The sequence below is a fragment of the Phymastichus coffea genome, unplaced genomic scaffold, assembly GCF_024137745.1.
Source record: "Phymastichus coffea isolate CEN01 unplaced genomic scaffold, Cenicafe_Pcof_1.1 PCOF00004, whole genome shotgun sequence".
Classification (NCBI taxonomy): domain Eukaryota; kingdom Metazoa; phylum Arthropoda; class Insecta; order Hymenoptera; family Eulophidae; genus Phymastichus; species Phymastichus coffea.
Genome location: NW_026706815.1, coordinates 7,400,973 through 7,413,545, shown reverse-complemented (window position 1 = coordinate 7,413,545; position 12,573 = coordinate 7,400,973). Strand labels below are relative to the sequence as shown.

Genomic DNA, 12,573 nt, shown 5'->3' with positions numbered 1-12,573 from the left:
AATCTTACAATTATGTACTGCCCAAAGATGATTTTTCTGAAAGCGAAAAAAGTGAAACTGATGACTTAATGATGGATGAGGAGTATATACCAAGAAAAATTTCCAATTCTGGTAAATTCCAACCAGTAAATATGAAAATACATTTGGATAAAAAAGAGTGGGCACAAATAAAGCCAGACAGAGTTTTTTACAAAGATGGTAGAGAATATCTAGTCTTGAAGAAAGATTGGACGGATATGGTAGTTGAAAAAGTGTGTAATGATACAAAAATTAATTGTAATTATGCTTTTACAAAACATCAATTTTATGTTGGAAATGATTTTCCTTTTTTCAAATTTTATGGCAAGTGTACGGAATGTTTCAACGATATTGAAGGAGAATGTGCTCGTACTTTTTCTCTTGACAGTGAAAGTATTTCTATCGATATTCATACCTTTGACAGTACAACAATTGCTCACAAAAGGAAACGCCAACTCAAGAACACGCGAAGGAAAAAAGCTAAACTAAAAGCACGATATGTAAAAGCTGGTGTTTTTCGTCTTGAGGCTGCGAATGATTTATTGGAATATTCTGATTTAAAACCAGCTTACTTGAATAATTCAGTTACGATCAGAAAATTGAGACAGGAAGCAATTGATGAAGCTTTAAAACTAACTGGTCCTAGTGCAGTCTTTGATTCTCTCTTGTATTTGAGTGAAAATGGGTTTTCCAAAATCAGACAAGTTAGTAAGAAACCATTTGTCGTGAATTTTGTTACTGATGATCAAATACAATTATGGAAAGATCTAAAAAAAGTTAAGAAGCTTAGGGTGTCAATCGATGCATCTGGTGGATATGCCAAAAAAGTAATTGTAGCATCAGATGAAACATCTGGTTACATATTTCTCTACAGGATGGTTACAGATCACGAATCCAAAGTTGCACCACTGTGGCAGATGTTGAGCGATGCACATGACACCAATACGATCCAATATGCTCTGAGTCTACCTATCTCTCTTGGTGCTCCTTTGCCAGATGAAGCTTCAACAGATGGTTCTCTAGCTATGTTGAATGGTACAAGCATGGCGTTCAACGATTGCCCGTACAAAAATTATTTAGATACTAGCCACAAAATTTTAATGGGCGAAAGCTTGAAACGAAAACCATGTCGTTTAACAATGGACTAAATTGTCGACTGAATCTGACAAGATTGTAGCACAAGTACAAATGCCAATAAAAATGGAAACAATTGAAACTGATAAAAATTCGGTAAATAATGTAAGGCAATTGAAAGAACTCTCTTTTCTTATTTTAAATGGAATAATTAATGATACGGTTTTATATGATAACAAAAAAAGGAAATTCATAAATATATGTGCCTTCGACAGTGTTTCAGAAGTTTTGATTTGTTCTGCAAGTATCGATAGTGTATATAAGATCTTATCTGAAGGGGAATCATGTGAATATTTAGAAGCTCTTACAAGTTTTAATAAAGATGTTTCTCTGCTGAATGATTTTTATGAAAATAGAGCAAATATATTGTACCCAAGCGTGATCAATTCAATCTATAATCGAAACAACCCTAATTTACATAATTTTGATGGAAGTATAATTGACTGTCAGATTAATGTCATAGATTTGGTTCAGATTCTACTTAAAAACAGTGAAACTTCTTTGATAACATCTACGAAACAATGTGACGAATGTGGATATCGAAATACACCGAAAAACTTTAATACATTAGTGTTCCCTTTTAGAGAGACTGCAAAAATTATAAATAGGAAAGACGGAATGCAAAATCTGCAAGAATGTTTGAATGATATTTTTGATGAACCGGAGTTAGATGCCTGTCCAAAATGTCAGAAAATTACAAAAAAATTAATCTACGATATTGGAGACATTCTGTTTCTCGAAACCGAATTTATTTTCACTAGCTCAGAATTACACCACACTATCAACAGTTCATGCCCTGAAACCATTTTGATACGTCGTAGTAGATATAAATTAATAGGTGTCGTAGAAATCGAAGAAATCAACAAAGATTTGAACCATTATAGGGCCTACTGCCTGGTAAACAATAGATGGATCAGAAAAGATGATTTATCTACATCAGCGAAATACATTGTTCATCTACCTGACAACATCAAACTATCAATGGTTGTGTACGCAAAGGTGAACGCGTAGGTGTACGAAAAATCAATTGAAAAAGTATATGAGTAGCGATTCTTGAATGAAATTTGTCTTACATAATTCATTTCATACTGGTTTCTTTTTTCAGGTATCAAGTAGTGGCTGATGAGTTGATCCATTCAATTTCCATTTGCAGCAACTGGGGAGAATAACTACGATGCAGAAACTCTTAGATTCTGAAAATTGAGACACATATATTGGTATAAATAAATCAGTATCCTTATCCAAATGCAAATTTCGAAAATAGTTATAAGCAACTTCATTACTATTAATTATCTTGTTAATGTAGCTACATGTACGCTAAGTAAATTAAATAAAAATCTATCAATACTCGAGCGGCTCTATGGAAATTCTGTTTTTTCTTGGATTTGGTGCAGCAAATGTGATTGTCCTGGAATCATTGCTTCATTGTTGGGTACACTGATTGACTAAGGCTGGATGTCCGGGCCTAGTGGAATCTTCTTGAACTGTTGATTAAAAACATGATGTAAAAAATTCAGTATTCATTCCTAGGTATGAGTTGCAACTATAGTTATCAGAAACCTTGAGTTGGTAGTGAAAATATTAATATTCTTGGTTATAAATCACACGTATCATTTCTTTTTTTTTTTCATTTCTAAAAATATCAAACACTCTCATGTGAATATAATGTTTATCTGGATACTAAGCATTAATACAATACTAATGTTGTGTAAAAATTACATTTATACGCAAGTAAAGTCATTACAGGCATGCTCTGAGTACATGAAGTAGTTTCAAAATAGCTTGCTGGCGCAATTTCAATGTACTTTTTTCAGTGTACAGTTAATGATTAATTGATTGATAAGTTATTAAATTAAAAAGAATACATACTCTAAAAGATTCTTCTGGCAAATTTACAACAGCCATCAGCGTATTGTCTCCCTGACACTCCTAGCAAATTAAATTAGAGCAGTTGCAGTTGCAATAACAGCTGTACTGACAGTCAGCGCCGCTCGCTGGTAGTTAGAACGACGTTGTGCGCATGTGCCGCGCGCAATGATTATTGATCAAATGCCAATTATATTTTTTATCGTTCCTTCCGCACCCTTTGATTTTTTTTCAATTAGGACCACATATTCTTGATGCACAAATTACGCGCAACTCAATGGAGTCGTCAGAATTCGGAAATTTTCAGTATTTCCACGAGAAAATCGCAATCGAAGTTTAGCCAGCACCCGACTTTAATTAATTAATACTGGCGTAATTAAAAGTTGCACAAATTATTTGATCACGGGTTCTGAACGCGCAGCTTCTACACAAATTGATGAATATTTTCTAAAAATTTTCATCCATACTCGGGTGTCCACTTCACAGACCTCTCTACGACGTACATAGAAACTGCTAATTACAAATAGTTTCAGTTTTAGTTTACTAGATGGCGGTGGGTCTCTTAGCTGAGACTCCGGTACAGCGATGAGCATTGGTCACCCATCCCAAACTTCTTGTTCTCCTATTCATAACGCATCTAGGTCTGTTGTACACTCGTAGCTGTTCTATGATTATACCGTGTCCGAATTCCGCGTTTCAAATTAGTTTTGTTTAAAAGAGGGAAAATAAAAATATTCTCAATTGTACAATATACAGGGTGTCCAAAAAGTAACGATACACCTGAGAAATTTTCTAAGCCGGTTATTTTTTTAACCGGGTGAAGGTTGTTCTTGAAGTAACTTTTTACGAGGAATCCGATGGTAACCTTGGATTTGACCTTGAACCTCATTTTCAAGGTTATTTTGAGGTCAACCTCATTTTTTTAAATGGAAACCCCTATTTTTTATGGCGGAATCGGAAAGAGCGGAAAATTTTACGTCCAGATATGTATTGAGGTATGAGGTTGAGGTAACCCCTAGAGGTCAACTGGAGGTCAAAGTATGAATTCTTAAAAATCTCGCGAATTCAGTGGTTAAACAAAACAAACAAAAGGATAACCCCAGGTAACTTTCAACGGTGCTCTTTAATTTGTCCTTGAACCTCATTTTCAAGGTTATTTTGAGGTCAACCTCATTTTTTTTAATGGGTACCCCTAATTTTTATGGCGGAATCGAAAAAAGTGAAGACTCTCACGTATGGATGAGTTGAGGTTTGAGGTTAATGTGACCTCTAGGGGTCAGATGAAGGTCGAACTGTGGCTTTGTAATAGTACCGGGATTTTAGTGGTACAAGGAAGCAAATGAAGGTCATGGAAACCCCCATTTTCGACAGCGGCAATCGAAAGAGCGGAAAATTTCACATCCAAATATCTACTTAGATCATAAGTCAAGGGCGAACTTAAAGTTTAAGGTCATTCGAAGGTCATCCAAACTTAAAGACGCCCTAAAATTTTTTAAAGTTTTTTTCATAATGGAGAAGGGTATTTATTTAGTAATTGCCCATCGGCGATCCGTAACCTTGAATTTAACCTTCAACCTCATTTTCAAGGTTTTTTCAAGATCAATTTTTTTTACTTTTAGCGTTACCCATGAGCAACGACGTGGACGTAGTAAAATCTGTCCCCTTGGGGTGCTTCATTTTCGTGAGTTCCCCTCGCCTCTCACGATCGGGGTGCTTGATTTTCGTGAGTTCCCCTCGCCTATCAACAATGATTTTTTACGCTTATTTTCTTAATAACTTGATTAGCCGGTTAAACTTTTTAAGGTTACTATCCCATACCTATTCATTGAAAATCCACTAACAATTTCACTTGGTTCTATCCTTAGGAAATGTACTATGCCTAACTTTATCGTTTTGAGCTTATTCTTCGGGACAATTGCATTTTCAAAAATTAATATTTAAAAAAGCAACATATTTGAAAAGATTTTACCATTCGAAAATCTCCATAAAGCATTAGTGCATTAGTCGGACTGTAGTAGATTTTTTTTGTAAAAGTACTCAAATTATAATTTTCATTTTTTGAAAACATTTATTTGGGTTGCAAACTTTTTGTTTTTAATTCTGATTGATTTTTGAGTAAATTTCGATTCGCTGACTTAAAATGGAACGCCTCACTGAACGAGAAAGAATATTACTTCTTATGATGAGAGGCTGGAGTGGAGTAGAAAGATCTTACAGGGCAGTGAGAAATCACCCCGATCGTGAGAGGCGAGGGGAACTCACGAAAATAAAGCACCCCAAGGGGACAGATTTTACTACGTCCACGTCGTTGCTCATGGGTAACGCTAAAAGTAAAAAAAATTGATCTTGAAAAAACCTTGAAAATGAGGTTGAAGGTTAAATTCAAGGTTACGGATCGCCGATGGGCAATTACTAAATAAATACCCTTCTCCATTATGAAAAAAACTTTAAAAAATTTTAGGGCGTCTTTAAGTTTGGATGACCTTCGAATGACCTTAAACTTTAAGTTCGCCCTTGACTTATGATCTAAGTAGATATTTGGATGTGAAATTTTCCGCTCTTTCGATTGCCGCTGTCGAAAATGGGGGTTTCCATGACCTTCATTTGCTTCCTTGTACCACTAAAATCCCGGTACTATTACAAAGCCACAGTTCGACCTTCATCTGACCCCTAGAGGTCACATTAACCTCAAACCTCAACTCATCCATACGTGAGAGTCTTCACTTTTTTCGATTCCGCCATAAAAATTAGGGGTACCCATTAAAAAAAATGAGGTTGACCTCAAAATAACCTTGAAAATGAGGTTCAAGGACAAATTAAAGAGCACCGTTGAAAGTTACCTGGGGTTATCCTTTTGTTTGTTTTGTTTAACCACTGAATTCGCGAGATTTTTAAGAATTCATACTTTGACCTCCAGTTGACCTCTAGGGGTTACCTCAACCTCATACCTCAATACATATCTGGACGTAAAATTTTCCGCTCTTTCCGATTCCGCCATTAAAAATAGGGGTTTCCATTTAAAAAAATGAGGTTGACCTCAAAATAACCTTGAAAATGAGGTTCAAGGTCAAATCCAAGGTTACCATCGGATTCCTCGTAAAAAGTTACTTCGAGATCAACCTTCACCCGGTCAAAAAAATAACCGGCTTAGAAAATTTCTCAGGTGTATCGTTACTTTTTGGACACCCTGTATAGCTATTGTTTGGTCATCAGCATATTAAATTGTTGTTAGCCTCGGGAAGTACTGATTATATATTTTCAAGTACAATTCGATATGAAGCCTAGTAGTAAAAGTAAAATTCCAAAGAAAGAGGTATTGTAACAAATATAATTTATATTCTCCTACTATCTTTTAAATAATTAAGAAAAATGTAAACATATCATAAATTGTCAAATCCAAAATAGTTTATTCTTAATCGAGCTCTATAAATTCATATAGGCCATATGGTAAAGGCTATAGCGGGTTAACAATGTTAAAATTGCATAAGAATGAATCGTTATCGGGAATCAGCCATCCGAAAGAGCATATTTTGAGGCTCTCTCATCTAAATTTTCAGACCCCTAGGTGGCAATAGAGTGCCACAATCGTAAAAAACTGGTTTTTATGAAAATAATTTCTCCTGCTTTACTGTGTAACCGGCTGCCGTTTAACCTGTAATTCCCCTTGAATATACCTACTTGATGGCTAAACTACGCCTAGTTATCTATGTGCTCGAAGCACGTGAACCTACCTTGCCCGGGAGTGCGCCTGCGCAGCGTCTTCTCGCCAATCCGAGTTGGGTTCCCCAACTCGCCACTTGGCGGCGCTGTCGCTCCTTCTTAGCAGCGCTCCTGCGGCTGCTGCTCGAAACTATGTTGGCGATTCTCGTCTACCGATATCCGCGTGATCCGTGCTACGCTACCGGCTTATTCGAATCGAAAGTAAATAAACGCGAACTCCGGACAAAGGAAAGACAAAACGATGATTTGATTCAATAAACACTATCGTTCACTTTATTTAGACAAACCAGAATACACGGGGGATTTGCCGAGAGTCTTGCGCACGCAGTTGCAGTTGACAATACTCTGGGTGGGAGAGAGAGAGAGAAAACCGCGATCGCCGCGAACTAACCGCTCGCGCGCAATAAACACTTTCTTCGCGCACGCTGCGCGGGATCGCACGCTAACGACAATAAAGGGAAGGTGCACCTACCGCGAGAACGATGTGGATACGGTGGCCAACCGTATCCGAATTACTAGCCGCTGATTAGCTGCTTCGCCGCTCGCTGCACTGCCGCTATTACTGTTGTAGTTGTTGTTGCTGCTACAGTTGTTGCTGTTGTTGTTGTTGCTGCTGCTGTTGCTGCTGCTCTCGCCGCACTCAGCACACCACACTCTAGTTCTCGTCTCTGGATCTCGCACCACCAAAAGAAACGCGTTAACGGCTCGGAACACGGGTTAGCTCGACGCAGACGGACTGAGTGACACAGTCATACTGCCTATTGAACTCTCCCCTCCCGGTCATTGCCCCTACGCGCCCTCTCTCTCTCTCGAACCGATCGCGGCTTTTCTCGTTCAGCCGCTTATTAACCTCGCGCGAGTCGAACGATTTTCGGTAATCGTTGAAACTATTTGCTCAAAAAATTCTGAAAAAATTCATGGATATTAAATTTTTTACTACAAAATAGCCTGATTTTTTTTAGATATTTTGGATAAAAATCGGAGTCAGAAAAAATTATTGAAATTTCAATGATTTTTTAGGTTATGAAGGTTATATTGGGCTAACATCTACATAATCATTTTTTATGTATTTTTTCCCGTACTTTCGAATGCATTTATTCAAATTATCATTTTGACCGGAACATGCTCAAAAATTGAAAAAACCGTTATTTTCCGCGTTTTTCCCATGTTTTTAGCACATAACCTCAAAATTATATACTTCACTAGGTATTAAAACACCTAAAAATACTCTAGGACCCTTTGCCTGTATGCAAGAACACCAAAAAGTAGTTTAGAAAAATTTTCCAACTCCTAAAAGTTCATACAGTCAAGTATTACTTCCCTGTAACTGCAAAGAGCCAGACCAATCATTTATGATTGAGACATTTTCGTTGCTTAAAATTAATTCAAACCTTAAGGAGGCTCCAGCGACTACCGCCGGGATCAAAAACACAACAAAAAATAAACTTTCAAACTAACGGCTAAAAAATCTTATAAACAGTTTCTAAAGCAATATTATTACAAAATAGTACGATTTTCAACTACAGTTGGTAACTTTTTACAACAGAAGTTCCAGAACTTGAGTTTGGTACGACGCACATAACCTATAAAGTAGACAATTTCAGACTTTTTTGGAGAATATCTCAAAATTTTCCACGGCTATCCATATTTTGCAGTACATCATTCGAAAGACCAAGTTTTTATCTATAAGAAGATCAGTTTTTCATAGCGTAACTACACCATTACTTTTAGTTATTGATGAATTTCTAACATTTTTTCACCTTGTTCCATAAGATACTATACAAAAAGCGCAAACTTTGAGATGAAATATCTCGAAATTTTCCACGGCTTGAGGGGTAAAGAAGAATACCGTTGGATTCAGTGCATTTTCACTTATCGAAATCACTATAACTAACATCGAAACTTTTCAATACCCCTCCTCGCTGGAGCCTCCTTAAAGCTATAAAATATTTTGAATTAAAATAGTTTGAACAATATAAGCTAGACATTTTTTTAACGAGTCTCTTATTATATTGACAATCTTGTGATCCACAAGTTATAGTTATCGTACTTAGTCATACGTATTTGGTACAACCCTTTATTCATAGTTTCATTGAATAAAACTTGTGAGATTGCATACTTGGATTACACATTAATATAATAACACATTATATTACACATTAATGATTAAAAAAACATTGAATTTACTTCTGTGAGGTTATGAGAACGTTTTAGCACAATAACATCTGTTGTCTTCTGCTACGTCAAATTATCTCGACGACCTACTAAGTCGTCCGAAAAAACGCTCAGTATAACGCGGTGAGCTAACAGGTCGGCCTCAGAAAAAGTACTTTTTGGTTAGTGACCTACCCACTCACTCACCACCAGCAGTTGGATAACAAGCTTCTACCAAAAGCTGGCGCATATTGTAGAATCGCTTGTTTTCTCAACAACCGTTTTGGAAAGCGTTTGAACAGCGATAAAGATGAAGATGGATTGCAAGACATAATTATTGAAAGAATGCTGAAATGTAATCAAGATGAAAATACTTTGGCATCAGAAGTTGCGACCGCCAGATGGTCTAGACGATCTACTATTATGACTAAACTAACGTTAAATGAAATAACTGACTTTCCGGAGATGACTGAACGGGATCTTAAAATTTTTTTTTCAGGTACCTATCAAATAGGTCAAGCCGTCTATTATCTGACTGAATTAATGGATGATAATCAAAATATCAATTTGAAGTATGTTAAGTTGAAACCAAATATTATTAAAGTATTAGTAAAATCCAGGCATATAAATAGTAAGACCTACAAGTGCTACGTTGAATACCAGCCTAATTAAATCGGCTATAGCGGTATTCTACGACATGCATGCGACTTGCGAACGGATTACGAACTGTAGGCTCTTGCTCACATATCGCAGCAGTTATATACTATCTCAGTAATGCTAGATATCAATCGAAAATTATTAGACCAGCAAAAATTCTTTCTGATTTGTTTTCCTCCATAGATATTGATCCAGTTATAAATGAAGATAGTGATGAAGATTAAAAATAATATTGTAATTAAAATTGATAATGTTAAAGTTCTTGTAAATTTTAATTGATATGGATTTATCACATTTACATTGACAATACATTTCATGAACAAATTGAATACACATATTTATATTTTTTATAAACATTATTCTAATTTCTACTATAATTATATACTTACTTACTCAAGGATATTATTTCATTATAATAATTAATAATTTCAAAATGATACGGAGTTTTTCTGTACTTGAAGTTGGCTGAATAGGCTCTTTGCAGTTCCAGGGAAGTAATATTTGACTTTATGAATTTTTAGGAGTTGGAAAATTTTTCTAAACTACTTTTTGGTATTCTTGCATACAGAAAAAGAGTCCTGGAGTATTTTTAGGTGTTTTAGTACCTAGTGAAGTATGTAATTTTGAGGTTATGTGCTAAAACCATGGGAAAAACGCGGAAAATAACGGTTTTTTTCAGTTTTTGAACATGTTCCGGTCAAAATATGATAATTTGAATAAATGCATTCGAAAGTACGGGAAAATATACATAAAAAATGATTATGTAGATGTTAGCCAAATATAACCTTCATAACCTAAAAAATCATTGAAATTTCAATAATTTTTTCTGACTTAGATTTTTATCCAAAAAATCTGAAAAAAATCGGGCTATTTTGTAGTAAAAAATTTAATATCCATAAATTTTTTCAGAATGTTTGGAGCAAACAGTAAAGCAGGAGAAATTATTTTCACAAAAACCCGTTTTTTACGATTGTGGCACTCTATTGCCACCTAGGGGTCTGAAAATTTAGGTGAGAGAGCCTCCAAATATGCTCTTTCGAATGACTGATCCCCGATAACGATTCATTCTTAGGCAATTTTAACATTGTTAACCCGCTATAGCCTTTAGTAAATTATAATTCTGGTTTGAAACATTTTCTTTATTATAGCTAGAACAGCTGACAATAAGTAAGTCAATAAATATAAGATAATTATATCTAGAGCGTAATACCGAATTGAAATTTCCAGAACAAATTGAACAGAATGGAAAGAGTTCACTTCGGTCCAAACAGAGTCTAACATTGAAAATGTTGAAAGTAATTGTGAAACAGTGTCAAAGTATGTTTAATTATTAAAATTTTATAGATTGATATTTATTGTTTTTAATTATTTTTTAATTTAGATGTTACGGGAGTTAAAAAAAGTCTGAAGTGTCAAAACATACTGCTGACAATAACAGTAACAAAGTCAACTCTTTATATTCTGTTCAATTTGCTCTAGAAATTTTAATTCAGCATTACGCTTTAAACATTGTCAATCTATAATAAAGAATTTAAAATGTTTCAAACAGAAATTATAATTTACTAAATTTACCATATAACCTATGGACTTACAGAGCTTAAATAAAAATAAACTAATTAGGATTTGACAATTTATGACATGTCTACATTTTTCTTAATTCTTTAAAAAATAGTATGAGAATAAAAACTATATTTGTTTAAATACCTCTTTATTGAACTTCTGCTCTTACTACTAGGCTACATATCGAATTGTACTTGAAAATAAATAATCAGTACTTCCTAAGGCTGACATCAATTTATATCAAACAATAGCTACATATAGTACAATTGAGAATTTTCTTATTTTTCCTCTTTTAAACAAAACGAACTTGAAACGTGGAATTCGGACATGATATGATGATAGAACAGCGAAGTGTACAACAGACCTAGATGCATTATGAATAGGAGAAAAAGAAGTTTGGGATGGGTGACCGAAAGCTCATCGCTGCTCCGGTATTTCAGTTTCAGTTTACTAGATGGCGGTGGGTCTCTTAGTTGATACTCCGATATGCCAGAACGCCTGCGTTGACCAAGGAGAATTCGTAGTTTGAAATTCAAGTAGTAAGAGTAGTTTATAGTTAAGGTTGATAAATTGAATTCTATTGGTTAGATAGATTTGTGAACAGTGTAGGATTATATGAAGAAAATAGTGAGGATTGGAAGGAGATATTTGTTTAGTGATTTGGGGTTTATTTTAAATTGAGAGCTTGCATTTGTTGAGAAATTCGGTTAAGAAGAGACATGGGGGATGAGTAGGGAGTTTTAGTATATTGATAGTTGTAGTTATTGAGGAAGTTTTAGTTTTTTGGGAATTTTTATTTAGTTTTATTATTAGTGTTTCTCTCTGAGGAAAATACGTAGGGTAAAACCACACAATATGGTTAATGTCTTGTATTGGAGATCCACATTGATATGAGGGGGAATTTATAAGGTTCTTTCTGTATAGACTGGCTGCTAGAGAATAGTGGTTGCTTCTAAGTTTATTAATAGTGGAATGTTTTCTATGAAGGTAAGTTTTGTGGAACCATGGTTTAGATTGTGTTGATAAGCAGTAATTATGATATATCATATATCCTTTGTAGGAACATTGATCTAGTACAATGGATTGAAAAGATGTTATGTGAGAGTGTTGAATATCCTCAAGAAATTCAGTGTGTCCGAGCAGAAACAATGTATTAACGCCTTTTCTGATAAATGATTTAGCTAGTTGGTCTACTGTTACGTTATGTGTAATTTGAGAGTGAGAGGGAATCCATATAAGTTCAATAATATTGTTTTGTTTTTGCAGGTGAAAAAGGATTGTTTGAATGTCTAGTGTTACGTCGAGAACGAGTCAAACTATTTAATAGCGGTAAAATTTGAATTTTTTTTATGAAAGGGGAGTTCCTGTAATTAAAGTAATAGTCATTTAATAGCTGACTTTATTCTCAGTGACGCACTTACCCCTTCTGGGTTTAACCCTTTATAGATTAGTTTTTATGTATAG

General features: G+C 34.9%; 1 protein-coding gene across 2 annotated transcripts; it reads left to right on the top strand.

Annotated features, from left to right (window-relative positions):
• Positions 1 to 1,751: 1,751 nt before the first annotated feature.
• Positions 1,752 to 2,376, top strand: LOC131666849 (uncharacterized). 2 transcript variants are annotated; one of them, XR_009302137.1, is made up of 2 exons: positions 1,752 to 2,187; positions 2,258 to 2,362. XR_009302137.1 is itself a non-coding variant. In XM_058939840.1 (2 exons), exons 1-2 carry the CDS (start codon positions 1,771 to 1,773, stop codon positions 2,319 to 2,321), a joined length of 453 nt encoding a protein of 150 aa, XP_058795823.1. In that variant the 5' UTR covers positions 1,752 to 1,770; the 3' UTR covers positions 2,322 to 2,376. The 2 variants fall into 2 exon arrangements, 1 of the variants encoding a protein (XP_058795823.1); XM_058939840.1 differs by having other exon boundaries at positions 1,752 to 2,159; positions 2,258 to 2,376.
• The last annotated feature ends 10,197 nt before the right edge of the window (positions 2,377 to 12,573 follow it).